Source organism: Hypomesus transpacificus, chromosome 23 (assembly GCF_021917145.1).
Source record: "Hypomesus transpacificus isolate Combined female chromosome 23, fHypTra1, whole genome shotgun sequence".
Taxonomy (NCBI): domain Eukaryota; kingdom Metazoa; phylum Chordata; class Actinopteri; order Osmeriformes; family Osmeridae; genus Hypomesus; species Hypomesus transpacificus.
In genome coordinates this window covers 588252-613200 of record NC_061082.1, presented here as the reverse complement: position 1 = coordinate 613200, position 24949 = coordinate 588252, and the positions used below count along the sequence as shown (strand labels likewise).

General features: G+C 51.1%; 1 protein-coding gene across 3 annotated transcripts in view; it reads left to right on the top strand.

Annotated features, from left to right (window-relative positions):
- Positions 1-24934, top strand: part of atrnl1b (attractin-like 1b) — a 75984-nt gene extending 51050 nt beyond the window's left edge. Inside the window, exons 26-30 of one of the 3 annotated variants that reach the window (XR_006958105.1) lie at positions 275-353; positions 9081-9188; positions 14091-14205; positions 18582-18809; positions 23869-24934. Coding sequence is in view for 2 of the 3 variants with exons in the window: in XM_047047927.1 (XP_046903883.1) it covers positions 275-353; positions 9081-9188; positions 14091-14205; positions 18582-18706 (427 nt within the window). In the remaining variant the exon portion in view is untranslated. Of the gene's footprint in view, positions 1-274; positions 354-9080; positions 9189-14090; positions 14206-18581; positions 18845-23868 lie in introns of those variants that run through there. The other 2 variants (XM_047047928.1, XM_047047927.1) reach the window with 2 other exon arrangements.
- The last annotated feature ends 15 nt before the right edge of the window (positions 24935-24949 follow it).

Sequence of the window (24949 nt, the reverse complement as noted above, 5' to 3'; positions counted from 1 at the left end):
TCAGCTGTGGGCCCCACACGGAGGGTCCTGGAACCCTGAGCCTAACCCTGACCCTGACCCTCCTGGAGGCTCTGAGAGGGGGGGCCTGTGTTGGGGGGGGGGGGGGGGGGGGGCTGTGGTTTCTGTGTTGGGGGGTGTGTGGTTCCTGTGTTGGTGTGTGTGTGGTTCCTGTGTTGGTGTGTGTATGGTTTCTGTATTTGTGTGAAAGAAGAAAGCTGGGACTTGTAGTCTCCAGGATCTGTAGTCCTGACGCCCATGTGACCTGTGTCCCCAGCTGCTTCCTGTCGCTGCTGCTGGTGGCGGCCGTGGTGTGGAAGATCAAGCAGACCTGCTGGGCATCCAGACGCAGAGAGGTGAGATCCCATGACCCTCACCCTCACCTCTAACACTAATCCTGCATCTCATGCTCACCTATCAGGCAGATCCACCAACTCTGCTGGTGAGCATGTGAGACGTTGAGAAAGAGAGGGTGTGTGTGTGTCTGTGTGTGTCTGTGTGTGTCTGTGTGTGTCTGTGTGTGTCTGTGTGTGTCTGTGTGTGTATGTGTGTGTCTGTGTGTGGGGGAGGTGTGGGTTAGGATACTGAAAGGTAGACTATGAAAGCTTCAGGAAGCATATGAATGGTTAAAAGGAAATTGAAAGACTTCAAATGAAAGATTGGAAGAGTTCATATGAAAGATTGGAAATGTAAAAGTGAGATTTGAAGAGATGTGGAGCAGATGAGCGAAGTGCGACAGGGAGGAGGTAGAGTCGGGCAGGGAGGAGGCAGAGTCGGGCAGGGAGGAGGCAGAGTCGGGCAGGGAGGAGGCAGAGTCGGGCAGGGAGGAGGCAGAGTCGGGCAGGGAGAAGGCAGAGTCGGGCAGGGAGAAGGCAGAGTTGGGCAGGGAGGAGGCAGAGTCGGGCAGGGAGGAGGCAGAGTCGGGCAGGGAGGAGGCAGAGTCGGGCAGGGAGGAGACAGAGTCGGGCAGGGAGGAGACAGAGTCGGGCAGGGAGGAGGCAGAGTCGGGCAGGGAGGAGGCAGAGTCGGGCAGGGAGGAGGCAGAGTCGGGCAGGGAGGAGGCAGAGTCGGGCAGGGAGGAGGCAGAGTCGGGCAGGGAGGAGGCAGAGTCGGGCAGGGAGGAGGCAGAGTCGGGCAGAGTCGGAGGCAGAGTCGGGCAGAGTCGGAGGCAGAGTCGGGCAGGAAGGAGGCAGAGTCGGGCAGGGAGGGAAGAGGCAGATGCAGGGAGGGAAGAGGCAGAGTCAGGGAGGAGGCAGAGGCAGGGAGCAGGGAGGGAAGAGGCAGAGCCAGGGAGAGAAGAGGCAGAGCCAGGGAGAGAAGAGGCAGAGGCAGGGAGGAGGCAGAGGCAGGGAGGAGGCAGAGAGCAGGCAGAGGCAGAGGCAGGGAGGGAAGAGGCAGGGAGGGAAGAGGCAGGGAGGGAAGAGGCAGTGAGGGAGGAGGCAGAGGCAGGGAGGGAAGAGGCAGTGAGGGAGGAGGCAGAGGCAGGGAGGGAGGAGGCAGAGGTAGGGAGGAGGCAGAGGCAGGGAAGGAAGAGGCAGGGAGGGAAGAGGCAGGGAGGGAAGAGGCAGTGAGGGAGGAGGCAGAGGCAGGGAGGGAAGAGGCAGTGAGGGAGGAGGCAGAGGCAGGAAGGGAAGAGGCAGAGGCAGGGAGGGAAGAGGCAGGGAGGGAAGAGGCAGAGGCAGGGAGGGAAGAGGCAGAGGCAGGGAGGGAGGAGGGAGGGAGGGAAGAGGCAGTGAGGGAGGAGGCAGAGTCAGGGAGGGAAGAGGCAGGGAGGAGGCAGCATACTAAATGGCGTCTGCGGGGGGAGAATGTCATTGCAGTCAGGTCCTGGTGCATCCACTTGAGTTTAATTTAATGCTCAGCCAACAGTGTGACCTGCAATTTACTAATAAGTGTATTATAGTTCCCATAATGCATTTCTCCTCTGCGATGGAGGGAGTTGACATTGATAATGAGGGGTCCAGTTGTCCTTATTTCTGTCTAATTGACATATGGGAATAAACATGAGTGATGACTGCCCTGACTTAGAAGCAGGGCCTTCTCTGGAATCACAGTCAATAAGGATTAATATGAGCAGATGGCCTGCTGTCATTACCATCCTGCTCTCGCCCCTCCCCACCTCCCCTCCTGGTCCTGCATCCAGGAATGTTGGGTCTCCTGGTCGATGCTGATGCCATGGTTTGGAGCTCCAGATCAAACAGGGGAAATGTCTGTGATATGGTATTAACAATAGAACAACGTTTTATCATTCAGTGTGTGTGAACTGTGCTTTGCTGTGTGAGGAGGAGGTCATGTCAGCTAGATGTTCTGAGAGCACCACAGATGAACCCTGTGCTGGGGGGGGGGGGGGGGGGGGGAGGGAGAGGTGCTGTTCCTGCCGGCTTCCCCTCCTCCTGCGGCCCAGGCTGTGTGGAGGTCCCTGGAGTCTACAGCTCTCAAGGACGGCCAGGGGCCCACGTCATCTGTCCTGCTCTCCCTTGTTTCCTTGAAGGAAACTAGTCGGTTTCACCAAACACCCTCAAACAGCCCAGGAGATGAACCCTGGAGAGAGCTCTCCTAAGTGGGTGTGTGTGTGTGTGTGTTGGTCATGCATGAGGTAATGGTTCAGGAAGGGAGTCTGGAAATGCCTAACTGCTTTCAAAGCTGGTCACACTTTCTAAGAACCAGCCTGTGACTCAAATGTGGGTCTGCACTGTACCTTGGAGATTCTACAGTTCACAAACTATCTGGCTTGTCTGTCTCTCCGTCTGTCTGTCTGTCTCCTCGTCTGTGTGCTCTGGGAGTAAACCACCGGCCTCCATTAAGGAGGTATGTAACCGGAGGATCAGCTGTAAGTCAATCAGCCCTGAAATGAGCCCCTCACCCTGAATCAGCCACATCCTGTCTGCTGAGGACCTTCTCATACCAGACCAAAGGAAGAGGAAACTATAGTGTTTCCAGTATAATCATGAATCCCCCCCGTTGATTTTTGAAGGTATATTGAGCAGCTTGTTAATAGAGTTCTAATCCTCAATGGCAGGCAACATGAGATCTGTATGGTCTGTATTAAACCCTGACCCAACAGGGTGTGAAAGCAGGGTTAATTAGGGAACACTTGGGGAAATGGTCCCTCTTGATGTGTCTTGTGGCTGAATGATTGGGCCATTATTCTGTCATTACTGCTTTTGAGCGTCAAATGGCATGTAACCCCCCGGCCCCTCTGAGAGCTTTGTTCAGTTGAGGGGCGGAGAGACGAGCCAGTTCTCTAAGCTGCTAACCCTAACCCTGCAGGCTGACACGGACACACGCACATGTGGACATGTGGACATGTGGACACACGCACATGTGGACATGTGGACAAGCGGAGCTCAATGTGCTGCCTGGACACGACTTTCAGTTCACTGTTGTACTGTTATATTGTGTTCACTTCACTAACAGCAACCATGTAGCTGCTGGGCTGCAGACATGAAGCTGTGAGGATGGAGGGGTGACCCTGGTGTGAATGTCACGATGGAGGAGAAGGAGGGAGGACCCTGGGGGTGGCTGACATTTGACCACGTCACATACGGCCCATGTGCATGGATACTGGGGAGAACACGGACACAGAGACCTCTGCGTGTGATGGCTGAGAGGGGCAGGGGTGTTTGGTCTCTGGTCACGTGATTAAAGGTTGTTTTTAAACGTGTTGGTCAGGATCTGGTCTGTGGGAGCAATGTAGCACCACCCTTACAGCTTCACCAGACCATAGTGATGCTGTATGTTAGGACTGAAGCTCTGTTAGGACTGAAGCTCTGTTAGGACTGAAGCTGTTAGGACTGAAGCTCTGTTAGGACTGAAGCTCTGTTAGGACTGAAGCTCTGTTAGGACTGAAGCTGTTAGGACTGAAGCTGTTAGGACTGAAGCTCTGTTAGGACTGAAGCTCTGTTAGGACTGAAGCTCTGTTAGGACTGAAGCTCTGTTAGGACTGAAACACTGTTAGGACTGAAGCTCTGTTAGGACTGAAACACTGTTAGGACTGAAGCTCCCAGGTTGTTGAGTCATGCCAAGCCACATAGCTCATGTTTGGACTTCACTCATGCAGGAGAAAAACAAGGCTAATGACCAGCCCCTGGCTGTGCTGCACCGTTCCAGGGAGCAGGACAGAGACACGGCTAGAACACGCAAACAGCAGTTTGACGTTCAGTTGAACCTTATTAGCTGGTATGGAATTGCAGTGATTGGAATCTTTATCATGCTATGGAGTTTTAGCGAGTCAGAACAGATCATGCTGAATGAGACAGTGCATGTAGAGTTGGGCTTGCTTGGGTGCCTGTGTGTGTGTGTGTCTCCATGTTTAACATGCAGCAGAATGTAACAGTGCAAGGATGGTATAAACAAGAGCCAGTGCTCTTTTCTATGCAAACATTCAGTCGTGTCTTGAATTTCCACCTTCACCAGAAATCCAATCAACACCAGCGATTCGGTCTGAATGAGAAACCTCAGTCAAAACAAACTAAGTTAGCTAACCACTCATCCTCACCAGTTACAATTGATTTCCATCAATCTGTGTCTAAGTTGAGTGAAACATCTGCTTTAATTAGCCATGCAGCTGAGGCGCTAAACAGGACAGTGACTTGAGGCGGATTTACGAGTCTAGCAGAGCTCAAATACCGCTGACTTATGTTGACTCTCACTGTCCCCAGAGATCTGTCTTACTGTCCCCAGAGAGCTGTCTCACTGTCCCCAGAGATCTGTCTCACTGTCCCCAGAGATCTGTCTCACTGTCCCCAGAGAGCTGTCTCAATGTCCCCAGAGAGCTGTCTGTCTCCCTGTCCCCAGAGAGCTGTCTGTCTCCCTGTCCCCAGAGAGCTGTCTGTCTCCCTGTCCCCAGAGAGCTGTCTGTATCCCTGTCCCCAGAGAGCTGTCTGTCTCCCTGTTCCCAGAGAGCTGTCTGTATCCCTGTCCCCAGAGAGCTGTCTGTCTCCCTGTTCCCAGAGAGCTGTCTGTATCCCTGTCCCCAGAGAGCTGTCTGTCTCACTGTTCCCACAAGAGCTGTCTGTCTCACTGTCCCCAGAGAGCTGCCTGTCTCCCTGTTCCCAGAGAGCTGTCTGTCTCACTGTCCCCAGAGAGCTGTCTGTCTCCCTGTTCCCAGAGAGCTGTCTGTATCCCTGTCCCCAGAGAGCTGTCTGTCTCCCTGTTCCCAGAGAGCTGTCTGTATCCCTGTCCCCAGAGAGCTGTCTGTCTCCCTGTTCCCAGAGAGCTGTCTGTATCCCTGTCCCCAGAGAGCTGTCTGTCTCACTGTTCCCACAAGAGCTGTCTGTCTCACTGTCCCCAGAGAGCTGCCTGTCTCCCTGTTCCCAGAGAGCTGTCTGTCTCACTGTCCCCAGAGAGCTGTCTGTCTCCCTGTTCCCAGAGAGCTGTCTGTCTCCCTGTTCCCAGAGAGCTGTCTGTCTCACTGTCCCCAGAGAGCTGTCTGTATCTCTGTCCCCAGAGAGCTGTCTCACTGTCCCCAGAGAGCTGTTTGTCTGACTGTCCCCAGAGAGCTGTCTCACTGTCCCCAGAGAGCTGTCTGTCTCCTTGTTCCCAGAGAGCTGTCTGTCTCCTTGTTCCTAGAGAGCTGTCTGTCTCGCTGTTCCCAGAGAGCTGTCTGTCTCCCTGTTCCCAGAGAGCTCCAATTCAAAGTGAATTCAGAGGGAAGCTAAACATCATGAAGCAGAATGTGTGATGTCCAGTATGCCGGGGTGCTGCTAAGCTTTGATAGTCCACCCTGTCTCCAGAGGGGCCATGAGGATAGTCCACCATGTCTCCAGAGGGGCCTGGGACAGGACGAGCACCCATGCCGAGCACATTCAAGACTTTTCCCAGGGAACAAAGATGGCTGCTTTTGCGACAACATTCTCACTCTTACCAAATTAATCAAGTATTGAAGCCATCCCCAGCATTGCCTGTTATCATAGAGCTGGACGACTGCACACTGGCTTGGAAACCTCTGAAAACAGCCTGCTATTGGACAGTTGTTAATTAGTTTTGCAGAATTCTCTTGTAGCTATTGTTCATAACTTAGTATTCATTTCCACAGCCTATCTGTGAGCTTACTGGCTCTGATGAGTGTGTTCTTTCCTCTCTGATGCGCTGGAAATGTAGCCATTAACTCCTAACCTCTCCAGTCCTGCACTGCTTCAACTACACCCAGCCACATGACAAACTACAGCTCTGGTAACTACACCCAGCCACATGACAAACTACAGCACTGGTAACTACACCCAGCCACATGACAAACTACAGCTCTGGTAACTACACCCAGCCACATGACAAACTACAGCACTGGTAACTACACCCAGCCACATAACAAACTACAGCTCTGGTAACTACACCCAGCCACATGACAAACTACAGCACTGGTAACTACACCCAGCCACATGACAAACTACAACTCTGGTAACTACACCCAGTCACATGACAAACTACAGCTCTGGTGTCTGACATTTAGGATGGATGTTGATGGATTTTAAACGTTGTGTTTAAATCCGTCTATCTGTTTTTTTCCACAGCCTGCAACACTTCTTAGTGGTCTTGGTTTGTGGAAAGGGCAAAAGCCCTCGTTTAGAATTATAGTCCCCATCAGAAATGTGTTGCGAGCTCTTAGGGTTCTTGAAGGTGTAATTGTACACATCTCGCTCTCCCATGGAGTTGGGATTTGAAGTTTTTACATCAAAGTCGTATAGTGGGGAAAAAAAGAATACGAAAAATCAATCTCTGGATCAATCTCAATTTCACATAGGGAACGCTTTCTCCCTGCTTCTCCTGCCTGAGGGGATGTTTTGAAAGCGTTTCAACAGAGGAACAATTACATGGATTTGACCTGAACTTTCCCCCTCCCTCTGCATTGTCTGTTATTGAGGGAGTGATGAGAATGATAAACAGGACAGACTAGTCTGCGTGTTAGGAGGTTGTTCTGGTCTTACAGTATTGGACATGTGGGAACACACCTTGTCTGGTTCTGAAACCTAATCAGACTGTTTTAGATGGGTACAGATTAAACCTTCCAGGACGTATTTGCGAATATGAATGGTCAAGAACATCTGAATACTATAAACAAAACACTAGGGACTGATAAAAGTAAATGTATCAGTTTTGAATTGCAGTAAAATATACAGTTATCAGTTATACAGCCTCATCCCCCCAGCCTCATTCCCCCAGCCTCATTCCCCCAGCCTCATCCCCCCAGCCTCATTCCCCCAGCCTCATCCCCCCAGCCTCATCCCCCCAGCCTCATTCCCCCAGCCTCATCCCCCCAGCCTCATCCCCCCAGCCTCATTCCCCCAGCCTCATCCCCCCAGCCTCATCCCCCCAGCCTCATCCCCCCAGCCTCATCCCCCCAGCCTCATTCCCCCAGCCTCATTCCCCCAGCCTCATCCCCCCAGCCTCATTCCCCCAGCCTCATCCCCCCAGCCTCATCCCCCCAGCCTCATTCCCCCAGCCTCATCCCCCCAGCCTCATTCCCCCAGCCTCATCCCCCCAGCCTCATTCCCCCAGCCTCATTCCCCCAGCCTCATCCCCCCAGCCTCATCCCCCCAGCCTCATCCCCCCAGCCTCATTCCCCCAGCCTCATCCCCCCAGCCTCATTCCCCCAGCCTCATCCCCCCAGCCTCATTCCCCCAGCCTCATCCCCCCAGCCTCATTCCCCCAGCCTCATCCTCCAGATGCCCCAGCCTCATCCCCCAGCCTCATCCTCCAGATGCCCCAGCCCCAGGTTAAGATCAGTAGCACAATAGCAGGAGAACAGCATGATGATCAGATGGTTCTTCCAGTAGGAGGACCCCTGTCCGGGGCAGAGTAGTGTTTGGGGTCCCCATCACCAGGTTAGGACCTCTACAGACAAACTCTTCATGCTGATTTGTCCAGAACGTGAGCCGAGTGTTGAGACCGACATGAGAGATCAAGACAGGATTTATTGAAGCGTAATTATCTTTAAATGGCTTCCAATCACTATAATTACAGCGGACATTTTGATCCTTGGTTGTCCGTGATTGGAGGATAATTCTCTGGCAGGAGCTTATGGTCAGACGTCTGATTGGTCTGGATATGGAGGAGGAGCCATCTGGAATAATACAACTAAAACACAATTGATTTCAGTCTCCTTCCCTGCTGTGCTGCTCTAAGTGGCCCAACCCTAACACAGCACCCACACAGCACCCACACAGCACCCACACAGCTGGAGACCCTGGGAGCTGCCTTTCCATCTTGAATAGGTTCTTTTTTTATAGGTTCTCTATTAATATATATGTATGTATATATATATAAAACTGGGTGGGTCATGCCGTCGCAGTACCTTGCGGTGGTTGCTAATCTGTCAGACAATTAGAGCTTAATGCAGCCCTCTTCAGCTCATCACAAATCCAATAGCAATCTGCGATGTCCTTGGCTCCAGAATGGTGTTGCGTTGAGGTATTGATCAGCCACTGCGTCAGGGAGGAACACTCCACACGTTCTGTTTTACAGTATTGATCAGCTCAAAACAAGAGGACTAATTTCTGTTGTTTAATCTGCCAGCACAAGAGTCATCCCAGGGTAGTGACTACCCAAACGCTCCTTCTCTCGCTCTCTCTTTCGCTCTCTCTCTGTCACCTCCCTCTTCCATCCCTCTTTCTGGTCTGGATTCCTGATCTGTTGCTCTGGTCTGGATTCCTGATCTGTTGCTCTGGTCTGGAGCCCTGATCTGTTGCTCTGGTCTGCTACAGTCTCACACGTGTACCTGACACTATCCCGCTGCTCTACAGTACAACTCAAGGCAGCTTTGACGACCTCTCCTGAATACAGATGTCCAGAGGATCAATGCCTGAATAATGACTTGTCATGCATATAAAGGCACAAGCAATTTCTCTCAAATTCATCTTGACTCGTGATTAGCCTGGTTCCTCAACCCTCTCCTCTCATCCCCCCCTCTCTCTATCTCTCCCTTTCCCTCTCTCTCTCTCAGACTATCTCACCCAACACACCCTCCTCTCCCTACTTCCTGTGGTCTTCCTCTGGCTCCCCTGCCTGCATCATCCAGCCCTCCTGCTCCTCCCTGTCCTCCTCTGTCTCAAAGTCCTCCTCTCACATATTCCCCCTTCCCCCTGCAGCAGCTGATGAGGGAGAGGCAGCAGATGGCCAGCAGGCCGTTTGCCTCCGTTGCCGTGGCGCTGGACATCGGAGGCGAGCAAACTGAGCTCCTACCTGGAGGGGTTGAGGTGAGTCACACACACACACACACACTCAAACCCCCACACACACAAACCTATATACTCAAACCCACACTCTCAGACACACACTCTCAGACCCACAAACAGACTCACTGCCTGCAGGCCCACCTAGGAGCAGCTCCTGATATAGAGCCCATTACCTGTAATGGATTAAAGCTTTTATAATATACTGTTGCTGTTGGAATGCCCTCAGCGACATGAGGCAGAGCTGGGGCCTACCTCTACTGCTGTAGAGAGAGCTGCCTCTACTGCTCTGTATAGAGCTGCCTCAATTGCTCTGTATAGAGCTGCCTCTACCTCTACTGCTCTGTATAGAGCCTCCTCTACCTCTACTGCTGTAGAGAGAGCTGCCTCTACTGCTCTGTATAGAGCTGGCTCAACTGCTCTGTATAGAGCCTCCTCTACCTCTACTGCTGTAGAGAGAGCTGCCTCTACTGCTCTGTATAGAGCTGCCTCAACTGCTCTGTATAGAGCTGCCTCTACCTCTACTGCTCTGTATAAAGCCTCCTCTACTGCTGTAGAGAGAGCTGCCTCTACTGCTCGGTATAGAGCTGCCTCAACTGCTCTGTATAGAGCTGCCTCTATCTCTATTGCTCTGGAGAAAGCTGCCTCAACTGCTCTATATAGAGCTGCTTCAACTGCTCTGTATAGAGCTGATTCTACCTCAACTGCTTTGTATAGAGCTGGCTCCACCTCTATTGCTCTGGGGAGAGCTGCCTCTACTGCAATGTAGAGAGCTGTCTCTTCCTCTACTGCTCTAGAGAGACCTGCCTCTACTGCTCTGGGGAGAGCTGCCTCTAATGCTCTGGAGAGAGCTGCCTCTAATGCTCTGGAGAGAGCTGCCTCTACCTCTAATGCTCTGGAGAGAGCTGCCGCTACCTCTAATGCTCTGGAGAGAGCTGCCTCTAACTCTAATGCTCTGTAGAGAGCTGCCTCTAATGCTCTGGAGAGAGCTGCCTCTACCTCTAATGCTATGTAGAGAGCTGGCTCTACCTGTAATGCTCTGTAGAGAGCTGGCTCTACCTGTAATGCTCTGTAGAGAGCTGTCTCTACCTCTAATGCTCTGTAGAGAGCTTCCTCTACCTCTACTGCTCTGGGGAGAGCTGCCTCTACCTCTAATGCTCTGTAGAGAGCTGCCTCTACCTCTAATGCTCTGTAGAGAGCTGCCTCTAATGCTCTGGAGAGAGCTGCCTCTACCTCTAATGCTCTGTAGAGAGCTGGCTCTACCTGTAATGCTCTGTAGAGAGCTGCCTCTACCTCTAATGCTCTGTAGAGAGCTGCCTCTACCTCTACTGCTCTGGGGAGAGCTGCCTCTAATGCTCTGGGGAGAGCTGCAGTCGTGGTGACCGTCATCGCAGCATGGCACCATCCATTAGAGAGCCGTGAAGCTGCACTCAGCACTCATTATGGTCCGTCAGGGGACAACAGTCGTCAACCACCTGAACGCTCTCCCAGCCTCGTACTTGTTAAACAGCAAAGTGCACATCCTCCGCAGACAGCTGGCAGCACAGCGGGGGTTCTACCAGCAGGGCTGTGGGAGGGACTTCAGATGGATTGTTTAACACTTTATCACACGATGAAGAGGAGGTCATGTGATGTAGTCAGAGGGCAGAGGAACGCTGGCATGTGGTCACACACACCGACAGATGTAGACGATGGATATTAATGTGGTATCTGAGACCAAATGACCATTAGAAAACATCACCAAGACAATGGTGTTCAGGTGAACAGACACACATGCTGATGTGTCAAGCCTTGTTCCAGGTGTGAGCAGTCACCTTGGTTAGAACCTTCCTGGATAGCACACCTGATCTCAAACTACTTCCTGGATAGCGCACCTGGCTGCAAATTGCTTCCTGTGTTGACGGTGGTACCAAATGGTTGTTGGTTATGTACCAGTTACTAAGTACCAGATTAGCCCGGTGGAAAACCACAGAAGATAGTCAGGTGGAGTGTGTCTGGTACCAAGCAGAGCAGTGGAACAGTCCCTGGGACTTAGTGAGTGTGTCTGGTACCAAGCAGTGGAACAGTCCCTGGGACTTAGTGAGTGTGTCTGGTACCAAGCAGTGGAACAGTCCCTGGGACTTAGTGAGTGTGTCTGGTACCAAGCAGTGGAACAGTCCCTGGGACTTAGTGAGTGTGTCTGGTACCAAGCAGTGGAACAGTCCCTGGGACTTTGTGAGTGTGTCTATATGGATCAACCCAGAGAGCCAATGAAAAGCAGCTATATTCCATCTATCATGATGCTGCTGTCTGCTGTTGGAGACGTTCTGTAAAGCACAGCTCTGCAGGCAGCTGTGCTCCTACTGTTGGAGAATGCTGGGAAGCACAGTGCAATTCCCTTCATAAAGGTTAATTGGACTACATCTGGCTTCATTTAGCTGCTCAGCATCTCCAGTGTAATGAAGGACAGGACTGGTTAGCCACGCTAGCATCACAGAACCTAATTGCTCACAAACCTACTACAGACTGGTCTCGCGTTGCCCCGCAAGACCAGCAGGTCAGACGCTGGCGCTCTGTGAGCCAATCAGGCATGAGCACTGCAGGACTGGGGCTGATGACACAGCAGTGTGGAGCCACTCCTACAGCTCGCATGATGGACGACACCTGCCAGCTGGTTACAGGAGAGGACACATTCATGTGTGTGTAGAAAGACTGAGTGGTTCTGTGTGAAACGATCTGTGTGCCAGTGGTGTGTGTGACAGGGAGGGAGAGAGGGATGTTTGTTCGTATTTGTGAGAATTTGTGATTCCCCCTTTGTTTGATTTTGTTTTGATTTAGTTGTCACTCTCTCAAAAAATACTATTTTTTATACTATTGACTGGTGTTATTACTGTCTAGTTGTGCTAACTGTGGTATACTGTTGGCACTTTTTGTTCATCTGAGCGTTTTGTTGTGTGGTATTGTTGATGTATCTGTAGTTGTGCCTCTAGCTTTGGCTATACGGTTGTAATGACTGTCATGCAAATAAAGCTGAATTGAATTGCGAGAGAGAGAGAGAGATGATTCAAAAAGGAAAATTGACCTCTTCCTGTTATTTCCTGTTGCATCCTGAGATACCAGCACATCACACAGCAAGCTGCTTCACAGGATGTGGGAGGAGGGGGGAGAGGGAGGAGGGAGGAGGGGGGAGAGGGAGGAGGGGGGTGAGGGAGAGAGAGGGAGAGGGAGAGACTCTGTCAAAGCACTGCTTTCAACGACCAGCTTTATCTTACCTATTTAGTGATGAAAGAAGGAAAGTGTCTCAAAGGTTGGGTTCTCAGTCATTATTGGCAGTAGCTGCTCACCAATACAGGGGAATGTTCAATGTGCTCATTGGTTTGACTACTGGCCAGTCCATTGCTGTATCATGTGTGTGACAGAGCAGATCCAGAGCTTTCTCTCAGTAACAGCAGGGTATCCATCAGAAGCTGTACTCTATGCACTGTTTGTACGTTGCTTTGGATAACTGTCTGCTAAATGAATACATGTGAAATGTAATTGATGCTATGGAGGACAGAGAAGGATCGTATTGATGCAGAATGTTTGATATTGAGGTCCTTGTGTAAGTGCAGTGCTGTTTGACGTAGGCCTGTTCAGTTCATACATCACGTTTCTTTCAAAGTGTTCACTTAAGAAGGGTAGCTTCCGAAATGCAAAATAATTAAACTAATGTCATTAGTGAAACCTGCACATGGCAATGGAGTCACAGAAGCAATAACAGCCAAGTCAAATAGAGAGAGGAGAGCAACTGAAGCACAGCCCTTATTCATGGAAGTCTCACATTAAAACAAGGGGAGGGTGAGTTTGAGTGCAGACTCAATGATCCGTGCCCCCAGCTAATTTATGTACCTCCTGCTAAAATGAGAAACCTAATGGGAGGCTGCTGGAGAGGCCTGGTAAACTAGGGTGATTAGGACTGAGGGAGACACAGGGCCGTGTTTGTGTTGATAGCATTCTCTACACAACCTCTCACTCTTCTCTTCCTCTCTCTTCCTCTCCCCCTCTTTCCCTTCCTCCCCTTCTCTCTTCCTACCCCTCTCTCTCTCTTCCTACCCCTCTCTCTCCCTACCCCTATCTCTCTCTCCCTTCCTCCCCTCCCTCCCTCTTTTCTCCTCCCCCCAGTCTCACTTCCTGCATTCCCTCTCTTTCTCCTCCCCCTTTCTCTCTTTCCTCCCCTCTCTCTCTCCTCTCTTCCCCTCTCTCTCCCTTCTCCCCCTCCCTCATTTCCTCCCCTCCCTCACTTCCTCCCCTCCCTCTCTCTCATGTTCTCCCTCCTGTGTTCTCCCTGGAAGCTTCAGAGTCCTGGTAGGGAGCGTCTCCTGGGCACTACAGGCTCAGAAGGACTCAGAACTCTGAGTCCTGAGATAAAGACACACACATGTGAAGACATGGGGAGGGAGGTAGAGATTTATTGGAAGGGAGAGCGAAAGATGGAGAAGGAGAGAGAGAGGGGTTGAGGAAGAGGCAAAGAGGGAGGGAGGGAGTGAGAGAGCAATTGAGAGAGAGGGAGTTTGAGAGGGAGGAAAGACTGACACAACGGGAGAGAGCCGCCTGCCTTTCCTGGCTCTTATCACCCAGAGACAATGGCTGTGAACTTTGTAAGTGCTCTTTAAGTGGCCTGTTGTGCTCAGACAGACAGATATTGCTGTGATAACAGGCTGTGTGGAGAGGACTGGCTGTCACTGTCAGACCATCTTCAGTCTGACCTTTCACTAGCCCATCTCACCCTCCTCATCCTCTCCCCTCATCACCCCTTTTCCCTCCTAAGTGGAACTAAGCCCTGATTGGTTGGTCTCTCTCCATGTGTACTAAGCCCTGATTGGTTGGTCTCTCTCCATGTGAACTAAGCCCTGATTGGTTGGTCTCTCTCCATGTGAACTAAGCCCTGATTGGTCTGTTTCTCTCCAGGGCCCTCCCAAGCCCATTGCCATGGAGCCGTGTTCAGGAGGGCGTGCGGCGGTGCTGACAGTGCTGATGTGTCTCCCCTCCGGACCCTCGCGCCTCCCCCCCCCTGGCCAGTCTGGTGAGAAGCTTACATACACACACACACACACACACACACACACACACACGCACACACACACATACTCCCGCTGATGGTGAAGATGCCAAAAGCTGTGTGGACACCTCTGCTCCACCTCCTCTCCTCCCAGCAGCGCTTCCTGCTAGTCATCAGCAGAATTGAGTCACAAATGTTATCTAAAACAAACTGTGAGAGTGTGTGTGTGGCGCAGAGGACTTGGAGTTGACACCACCAGAGCCTGACTCACACCCAAACACTGCTGCTCACCAGGGAACCCAGGATTAGCATCACTGTTGAACCATCGCTGTTCTGGAATAACTATCGCTGTAAAACCATCCCTGTTCTACAACCAGTATCACTGTAGAACCATCCCTGTTCTAGAATCAGAACCACTGTAAAAGCATCCCAAAGACTGCATTGGGTTCCTTGGCCCATGGTTCAGTTCTGTGGGAGACACTCAGGGACGCAGGAGTGGACAGGCTGCTCTACAGGATGTGATGTGGACAGGCAGCTCTACAGGATGTGATGTGGACAGGCAGCCCTACAGGATGTGATGTGGACAGGCAGCTCTACAGGATGTGATGTGGACAGGCTGCTCTACAGGATGTGATGTGGACAGGCGCTACATTTGGATGATGCTCACCTGTTGACCTGAACATCTAGTCTCATTCACCTGTTGACCTGAACAGCTACAATCTCACTCAGCTGTTGACCTGAACATCTAGTTTCATTCACCTGTTGACCTGAACAGCTACAATCTCACTCAGCTGTTGACCTGAACATCTAGTCTCATTCACCTGTTGACCTGAACAGCTACAATCTCACTCAGCTGTTGGCCTGAACATCTAGTCTCATTCACCTGTTGACCTGAACAGCTACAATCTCACTCAGCTGGTTGGCACTTTTCCCCAGCATGACGTTTTCTGACAAAATGTTACTTATATTGTCAGTGCCTGCTTTGTCAGCTCCACCCGACAGAGGTGATATCAAAAAACAGCAAGAAGGAGCTTTTAGCATCCAAAGATAGCGATGTGAGGCTTGTGTAATCACCAGGTAGCTGTGGGAGAGATTGACAGCTTGAAGCAGTCCTCATTCTCAGAAGAGGTATTTGAGTGTGTCTGTGTGATCTCTGCTTTCACTCAAACACTCTAACCTATCCAGCGCTGCACACAGTTGGCAAAGACTATTGAGAGAGAATCTACTGTATCTCACTTCACACCCAAAACAGTTATTTTTCGGCCACGTGGAGTTGGTCTGTGCAGACTGCCCCGAGAGGCAGGAAGAGGCAGGTCACCTGACATGGTGTCAAGTGTCTTCACTTCCTGGATATAGCCTAGGCTGAATATGTTTAGGTTGACACAATACAGAAGTTGGGATTTCACAGGACCAGTGGTAGCTTATGTTCATCGAGATCAACAGAACACTAAATGAGTTAAAAGCTAATGGGTTAGCCTAACCCTAAACTAATGGGTTAGCCTAACCCTAAGCTAATGGGTTAGTTAGCCTAACCCTAACTGTTAGTCCTTAGAGGGACAGGTTTTCTTCTTACCCGTAGTGCTGTTTCTCCATCTAGAATGTTGTGTTGTGAGTAGTGGAGATATAAGCTGGAGAGATGTCTGCCTGCTCTCTAATGTGATGGAGCTGGACCAGCTACTCTGGTGCATCGAGCACCAGGAAGCTCCACAGCAGAGGTCAAGACAGTCCGACTGGCACCAGGAAGCTCCACAGCAGAGGTCAAGACAGTCCGACTGGCACCAGGAAGCTCCACAGCAGAGGTCAAGACAGTCCGACTGGCACCAGGAAGCTCCACAGCAGAGGTCAAGACAGTCCGACTGGCACCAGGAAGCTCCACAGCAGAGGTCAAGACAGTCCGACTGGCACCAGGAAGCTCCACAGCAGAGGTCAAGACAGTCCGACTGGCACCAGGAAGCTCCACAGCAGAGGTCAAGACAGTCCGACTGGCACCAGGAAGCTCCACAGCAGAGGTCAAGACAGTCCGACTGGCACCAGGAAGCTCCACAGCAGAGGTCAAGACAGTCCGACTGGCACCAGGAAGCTCCACAGCAGAGGTTAAGACAGTCCGACTGGCACCAGGAAGCTCCACAGCAGAGGTCAAGACAGTCCGACTGGCACCAGGAAGCTCCACAGCAGAGGTCAAGACAGTCCGACTGGCACCAGGAAGCTCCACAGCAGAGGTCAAGACAGTCCGACTGGCACCAGGAAGCTCCACAGCAGAGGTCAAGACAGTCCGACTGGCACCAGGAAGCTCCACAGCAGAGGTCAAGACAGTCCGACTGGCACCAGGAAGCTCCACAGCAGAGGTCAAGACAGTCCGACTGGCACCAGGAAGCTCCACAGCAGAGGTCAAGACAGTCCGACTGGCACCAGGAAGCTCCACAGCAGAGGTCAAGACAGTCCGACTGGCACCAGGAAGCTCCACAGCAGAGGTCAAGACAGTCCGACTGGCACCAGGAAGCTCCACAGCAGAGGTCAAGACAGTCCGACTGGCACCAGGAAGCTCCACAGCAGAGGTCAAGACAGTCCGACTGGCACCAGGAAGCTCCACAGCAGAGGTCAAGACAGTCCGACTGGCACCAGGAAGCTCCACAGCAGAGGTCAAGACAGTCCGACTGGCACCAGGAAGCTCCACAGCAGAGGTCAAGACAGTCCGACTGGCACCAGGAAGCTCCACAGCAGAGGTCAAGACAGTCCGACTGGCACCAGGAAGCTCCACAGCAGAGGTCAAGACAGTCCGACTGGCACCAGGAAGCTCCACAGCAGAGGTCAAGACAGTCCGACTGGCCTGCTCAAACCCTAATCCTATTCCAAGACAGTCCTGTGATCTTGTGAGCAGTTTCTACTAAACTACACGGTGAACGAACCATCCTCACCCAGTCATCCTGCTGCTGCTGCCTGTCGAGTAGAACACTCCTATCCCCATGGTTACTGTAGGTGTCTCCTGTCCCCATGGTTACTGTAGGTGTATCCTGTCCCATGTTTACTGTAATTTTCTCCTGTCCCCATGGTTACTGTAGGTGTCTCCTGTCCCCATGTTTACTGTAATTTTCTCCTGTCCCCATGGTTACTGTAGGTGTTTCCTGTCCCCATGGTTACTGTAGGTTTCTCCTGTCCCTATGGTTATTGTAGGTCTCTGCTGTCACCATGGTTACTGTAGGTGTCTCCTGTCCCCATGGTTACTGTAGGTTTCTCCTGTCCCTATGGTTATTGTAGGTCTCTGCTGTCTCCATGGTTACTGTGTCTCCATGGTTATGGTAGGTCTCTGAGTAGCACACTATGGTAGTGTAAAGACATCACAAGAAATGCATCTCTACAGACCTATTGATACACACACAACACACACACACTATAAATCCTGTGATGACGGACTTCACTCAGGGCCTCAGTTTGTTTCCGGGTGTAAATACTGTCCTACAACGTACACACACACACCACACTCCCCACACACTTCCTCAGCCTCTCGGCTGTTTCGTCTCCAGTAATGAATTGGAGCCTGAGATGATTGTGTTGTTTCTATGGCGCAGGGAGGAGCTGAGCCGAGTGGCTAGAACACCAGCTGGTCTCTCCCTCTGCAGTGGATGATTTAAAGGCTCCTTTGAGAACTGCTCCTGGAGGGCGTAGGCAAGGTTTATGGGTTTGTGTGACAGGCGGCTGGCATGCCTGGCTGCTGCAGGGGGCCGGTCAATCGGACGTGGCGCTGCCGCGAGCGTTGAGACAGCCTGAGTTCCTCTCTCCTCTGCAGTCTGACAGCTAGAAGCTCTACAGGATGCAGACAGATAGCTAGAAGCTCTTCAGGATGCAGACAGCTAGCTAGAAGCTCTTCAGGATGCAGACAGCTAGCTAGAAGCTCTACAGCAGGGGTGTTCAATCCTGGTCTTCGAGAGCCCCTGTCCTGCATGTTTTAGATGTTTCCCTGCTCAAGCACACCTGATTCAAATGAATGGGTTGTTATCAAGCTCTGTAGAAGCCAGGTAATGACCAATCAGTTGAATCAGGTGTGCTTGAGCAGGGAAACATCTAAAACATGCAGGACAGGGGCTCTCGAGGACCAGGATTGAACACCCCTGCTCTTCAGGATGCAGACAGCTAGCTAGAAGCTCTTCAGGATGCAGACAGCTAGCTAGAAGCTCTTCAGGATGCAGACAGCTAGCTAGAAGCTCTTCAGGATGCAGACGTTTGAGGGAACCATGACGAAGCATCCCAGCAATACTTAGAGAGCTGTCGGCCTCCTGGCTTACCCAGATCCAGCTGCCCTCACTCTCTCACCCCTCACTCTCTCACCCCTCACTCTCTCACCCCTCACCCCTCACTCTCTCACCCCTCACACTTACCCCTCAATCTGTTTGTGTGTTTATCAGGAATTGCCATTGCCAGCGCCCTGATTGACACGTCTCAGCAGAAACCAATGGACTACAAAGAGAAGAGCCAGGCTTTGAAGAACCGCAAGACCCTCCCCCCTGCCCACCAGGGCACCTGTGTCTGAACAGCTCTCAGCTAACCCTGACCCTCAGGACTTCTGGCTTCATTAGATTGATGGAGGTCTCCAGTCTCCAGCCCGTGTGGCCGGGGGACGGGGACCATCCCAGGTACAGAACTCTGCTAGGTAGCCCAGAACCTCTCCCCTGCTCTCTCCTATTCTCCTACTCTCTTCTCCTCCTTCTCTCCTCTCCTCCTTCTCTCCTCTCCTCCGTCTCTCCTCCTCCTTCTCTCACCTCCTCTTTCTCACCTCTCCTTATTCTCTCCTCTCACCTCCTCTTCTTCTCTCCTCCCCTGTACTGTGTCCTCCTCCTGTCTTCCTCTCCACTCTCACTTCTCTAACTCTGGCACCCCCCAGACCCCTGCAGCCTCCAGGGCCTCCTACCTTACATCTGGCACCCTCCAGACCCCTGCAGCCTCAGCCTCCCCTCCTCCTCCTCCAGCTGACCAGAGCCCCTCTCCTGTGGGCCTCCTGGATCCCCCAGACATTCTGAGACGTTTCCACGCTGAGATGCAGACCTGAAGACATCGGAGCTGGAGCTGCTTACCTGTCTGCAGTTCTCCAAACCGCAGGCTTTTTCTAAGACATTTTAATCACAGTTTGGCTGACGTTGTATAGGTTAAAAGGGTTACCATGGCAACCTTGGGTGCTGTTTGCGGTAGCATAGTTCCAGGACAGCTGGCCAGTCTGGGAGACTGATATGACTGTGCCCCCCCTTCCCTTCCCCCCACAAGCTAAAGTCTGTACAAGCCACTACATGGCCTGTATATCTCTCTGCTGAGGTAGAGGCTAGCTGAGATAGAGGCTAGCTGAGATAGAGGCTAGCTGTAGTTGTGGGACTCTGCAGAGACTTCACCTGGAGATTCTTATCCTTCACCCTGTTGCCCTAGAGAATTTACCAGAGGCAGGGAGAGAGGGTCGGAGGCAGGGAGAGAGGGTCGGAGGCAGGGAGAGAGGGTCGGAGGCAGGGAGAGAGGGTCGGAGGCAGGGAGAGAGGGTCGGAGGTAGGGAGAGAGGGTCGGAGGTATAAAGGGAGGGATGGCAGACGGTTTCATTATCCTGGACCATAAACCTAATTATATAACACTGGCAGCGCACTTGTTATATAATAGTAAGTTATCTAACACCGGAGTGTGTGTGGATGTTTCTCCATGTTCTGACGGCCCTGCCTCCCCCTGGGCGGCCCTGCCTCCCCCTGCCTCCCCCTGGGCGGCCCTGCCTCCCCCTGCCTCCCCCTGGGCGGCCCTGCCTCCCCCTGCCTCCCCCTGGGCGGCCCTGCCTCCCCCTGCCTCCCCCTGGGCGGCCCTGCCTCCCCCTGCCTCCCCCTGGGCGGCCCTGCCTCCCCCTGGGCGGCCCTGCCTCCAACCTCACCTGGCTCAGCCTCTCAGCTGGGCCCCCTCTCTGCTGGGCCCCCTCTCTGTTGGGCCCCCTCTCAGCTGGGCCCCCTGTCCGCTGGGCCCGCTGTCCGCTGGGCCCCCTGTCCGCTGGGCCCCCTCTCCGCTGGGCCCCCTCCCTGCTGGGCCCGGCCAGGGGGGACAGGAGGGCGGGGGTAGAACTGTAGAGGTGTAACTGTAAAGGTGTAACTTGCTCCAAAAGAGCGGCCATGTTGGACTAACAAGCAAGGAGCCAGGTAGGGTCGTGACCTCTGTGTACAGCTTAGAAACTAAATGTGAATCTGTGGCGCTTTTCGAGATATTCTTTTATTTTTATTTTTTTTTGTTATTAAAGAAAGTTCTGAGAGGAAATGTATTTTAGGCTTTCGTCTTCTGCTTTTACTCTTATCTATGATGATGATGATTATAAAACAAGTCTTTTTACTGTGTTTGTGAAAAGAAATGTCCTTAATAAGTTTGTTTTAATAATTAATGGATTCCAGAGTAACAGTACACTTGTACAGTGACTGTTACCAGTAATCAGAAGTTAGGGTTCTTTGCTAAGGACTCAAAGGTGTTCTGGATCTATGTGCTATCCCAACAACATGGTTGTAATATAACATGTCATGTTAACAAATGATATAGAATGCCAGCTGTTGTTGTGACAGTTCATTTTTAATGTGTTGTAATTCCAGTGAGGAGTTCGTCTCTCACGGGTCAGGGTTCACCACTGATGTGTGGATGGACATGACTGCTCGGGGCATATCACTAAACGGTTGTGTATTGTATATACATGAACATCATGTCAGATAAATAAAAACACTTGAATATTCTTAGGCCACTTGGTTGCAGCAACTCATTTCAAAACCTCACGAAAGTAACATCCATTAAAATGTTGTTCCTTCAGAACATGTCGGTTCTACATTTTTAAGTTTTAAGCTGATAGGAGAGTGTTGGACCATGTGGAACCCAGTTCATTTTCTAGAGGCAGGAGGCAGAGAGGCAGGGTAGAGAGAGAGAGGCAGAGAGGGACCTTTGACACAGCTTATCTGGAGCTTCTCCAGCTCTAAATGCACAGTTATTGTTTTTGCCAGGTTGTTTACAGATCAAATCGACTATTGATTACTTGATGTATTTTTTAAAAATAAAAATATACATTTGTAAGTGGTGGAGATTTCAACGGTGGTAGTCTATGTCTTTAATGTTGTGAAATGTGTGTTGACGTGGATCTTGCATTCACTTTTCTGTTTTAGTTTGCAAAGAAAGAAACAGACATGAAGCACATGATTGCAGCTACATGTAGGCTCTATCTACAGCTGGAGACCGTTACAGACTTCACTTCCGAGCATTTCATTCCTCTCGTTATTTACAAGTCATGAATCAGAGCAGGGCTGCAATTCAGCATATAAACGAGAAGTCCGCTGTCGGCCAGGAGATATTTAATGATGGGTCTGTTCTCAGCAATGGTCCCCCCACGGATTCTGCTCTTAGCCTCTTCCTCTCGCCTAATCACAGGTACTAAACACGACCAGCACACAATACCCTCGCTGCTCTCTGCTGTCGCTGCCTCTTGAGTGCAGAATGAAAGTGCCCAGCCTCCATGGCTATGGGGGGTGATTAGTGCCAGGTAATGTTAACCAAGCTAGCAACCCTCGCTACGCCTAACAAAGCAAACTGCCACCGCTACGTCTGCAATCACTGCCACCGCCATGCCACACTTTCATTATTTTCCCCATTGATAGCTAGCCAGCCAGTTACCCTACAGTTGCCAACTTGACACCGGTTAAGGTTAGGGTTGGCTGAGTTAGGGTTAGGGTTGGCTGAGTTAAGGTTAGGGTTGGCTGAGTTAGGGCAAAACTGTGTGCGTCAGGCCGCCCTCCCTGAATCCCTGTTGGCCACCCTGGGTTAACCCTAACCCTCCCAGGGTTAACCCTAACCCTCCCAGGGTTAACCCTAACCCTCCCAGGGGTCGACTCTGACTCCGGAGTGACGGAAAGAAAGCTGCCTTTTGTCCTACTGCTGTAGCATACTTAATGTAACCTTAATGTAAAGTGTTGCTTTGTACAGTAGTTAATGTAACCTTTATGTAAATAGATGCTGTAGTTCTAATGTAGCTCTAACCCTCATGTAAAGTGTTGCAATGTAGCTACATGGTAGTTGATGTATCGTTAATGTTAAGTGTTGCTATACAGCTACATGATAGGCTGGCTAATGTAACCTTCATGTAAAGTGTTGCTGTGTAGCTACATAGTAGTTAATGTATCGGCAATGTGGAATGTAGCCCAGTACTGTGCTAGAAGCCTGCTCTCCATCTGTCCCTTCATGTTGTTAAACCTCCAGCCACGTTCTGACTCAGGACCCAGCCATCATCTCTAATGACGCATTGTCATTTTTACACTGACTGGGTGTTTGGAGCAAAGATCCGCCCTATCATTGATCTTGTCAACATTGATAGCATGTTGATAGCTGCTGTAAGACACTGAAAGCTTTTTACAATTCAAACATGTTTTCTAAGAACAAGACAGACAGTTGTTGGTGTGAAACTTCTGCGCTCTTTGAAAGTACGTTTTCAATGCCAGATATATCTTTTTTTTCTTTTATGTAATTAGCCTAAGAACAACACCATTTCTAAACCAATTTTTCCTCTCAAGTGTTGACTTGTTCCCGTACCAGGAAATAAAAGTCCTCAATCAGAGAGCCAGATGTGACAGATGTAAATAACCAGGTGAACACAGTAATAACCAGGTGAACACAGTAATAACCAGGTGAACACAGTAATAACCAGGTGAACACAGTAATAACCAGGTGAACACAGAGGGACCCAGTTGGACTAAAGAGGGATGAATGTCACCTGACTGCAACTGAATAAGTGTTTATCAGGGTGTTAACCTTAACCCCAACCCTAACCCAGTGTTGACAGGTCCAGGCTGCCTGAGCTGCTAGCTCTGTAATGAGACGTGTTATGAGCTGTAGACCTGCAACACCTCGTTAGAATGGCAGCATTTTCTCACATTGCACATCATTTTTATCTCATAACAATTGACCTGGAAAATGGGAAATGAGATTCTAGGGAATAAACTGTTTATTCTCAGTGTATCTCTCTTTGGTATTTTCTAACTCTCACAGAAAACCTTTATTGTGTTTAAATGATTCTGATGGGACCTCCACCACCTTGAAGCACACTTTATAACCCTACCCTGTGCCTTTTGTCCCTGTGTGAAGAAATCTGAAATCTCCCTCCCTCTCCCGCCCTCCTCCCTCCCCCTCTCTCCCGCCCTCCTCCCTCCCCCTCTCTCCCGCCCTCCTCCCTAACCCTCCTCCCTCCCCCTCTCTCCCGCCCTCCTCCCTAACCCTCCTCCCTCCCCCTCTCTCCCGCCCTCCTCCCTCGCCCTCCTCCCTCCCCCTCTCTCCTGCCCTCCTCCCTCCCCCTCTCTCCTGCCCTCCTCCCTCCCCCTCTCTCCTGCCCTCCTCCCTCGCCCTCCTCCCTCCCCCTCTCTCCCGCCCTCCTCCCTCCCCCTCCCTCTCCTGCCCTCCTCCCTCCCCCTCTCTCCCGCCCTCCTCCCTCCCCCTCTCTACCGCCCTCCTCCCTGTCCTCCTCCCTCCCTCCCCCTCTCTCCCGCCCTCCTCCCTTGCCCTCCTCCCTCCCCCTCTCTCCTGCCCTCCTCCCTCCCCCTCTCTCCTGCCCTCCTCCCTGTCCTCCTTCATCATAGCAGGTGTTTCCTGCAGACCTCAGACAGCAGAGCAGCTACTCCTGTCTGATGAGTCCTGTGACATGTTCCATAAATCTGTTTTCAGATCCAGGACAGGTGTTCCATCATGGTGTCTGAGGGCAGGACGTTCTCCCGGAGGGGCGTGTCCTTGTCTGTCCGTGTCGCTCTGCACCGCCACCGATGTGATCTGACTGACGATGTCCGCCAAGCCGCAGTGAATGCTGGCATCCTCCTGCCACCTCCGGCTGTTCACCAGGACCCCAGCAGATAGATGGTTGTAAGTACAGTATATAAACTCCTCCCCAAAAGTTTGGAAACTCTCAAAACGAGAGTGAGTACCAACAGAGGAATATTGCAAGGGATTTGGGCACATTTTTTGGGGCCGCTACCCACACGGTTAGCTGTGTTGCTCATTCCACGAATGCACGATCCTTACAAGTTGTACCTCATTGTAAAGGTGACTAATCAGGCTTTCCAACGGTATTAAATACAATACCAATTGGTATTATTGAAGGAGAGGAATAATCGACCCAAATAACGTTTCCGAACTTTTTTGAGGAATATATATACATATTTCACCATATATGAGGGAGATATTCGAAATAGTCGGTGTCAAAAAGCATTCCTGGTGAATGCTCTGTGTCTGGGGTGTCTTTTTCTATAATTGTATCAATACGATGTGAGGTCCAGTTACCAGCATGACACTAAAACAGGCAATAGTAATGGCTGCTTTTCACTTAGGTATATGTCAGAGCACTTCTTTACTTTAACTTGAGTGAAAAGTGTGGATAGTATTTTAACTTTTCCCAATTTTTTGAACCTGAGTATCTGTAATTCTACTTGAGTGGAAGGATGTGTGAACTTTTGCATCTCTGCACTGTTATTACACTGTTATTACACTGTTATAATTTGTCACTAATGTTATTGCATTGTTATTACGCTGTTATTACACTGTTCTACTTGAGTTAAGGATGTGTACTTTTGCCATCTCTGGTTACTCCAGGTGTTTTTACTATCTAAATGAATGTTACTGCAGATAACATCTACAGTAACATTAACTTTTACTACGGGTACTTTTACTACGGGTGTTATTACTAGGGAGTCAGGTGGCTGAGCGGTTAGGGAATCCGGCTAGTAATCTGAAGGTCGCCAGTTCGATTCCCGGC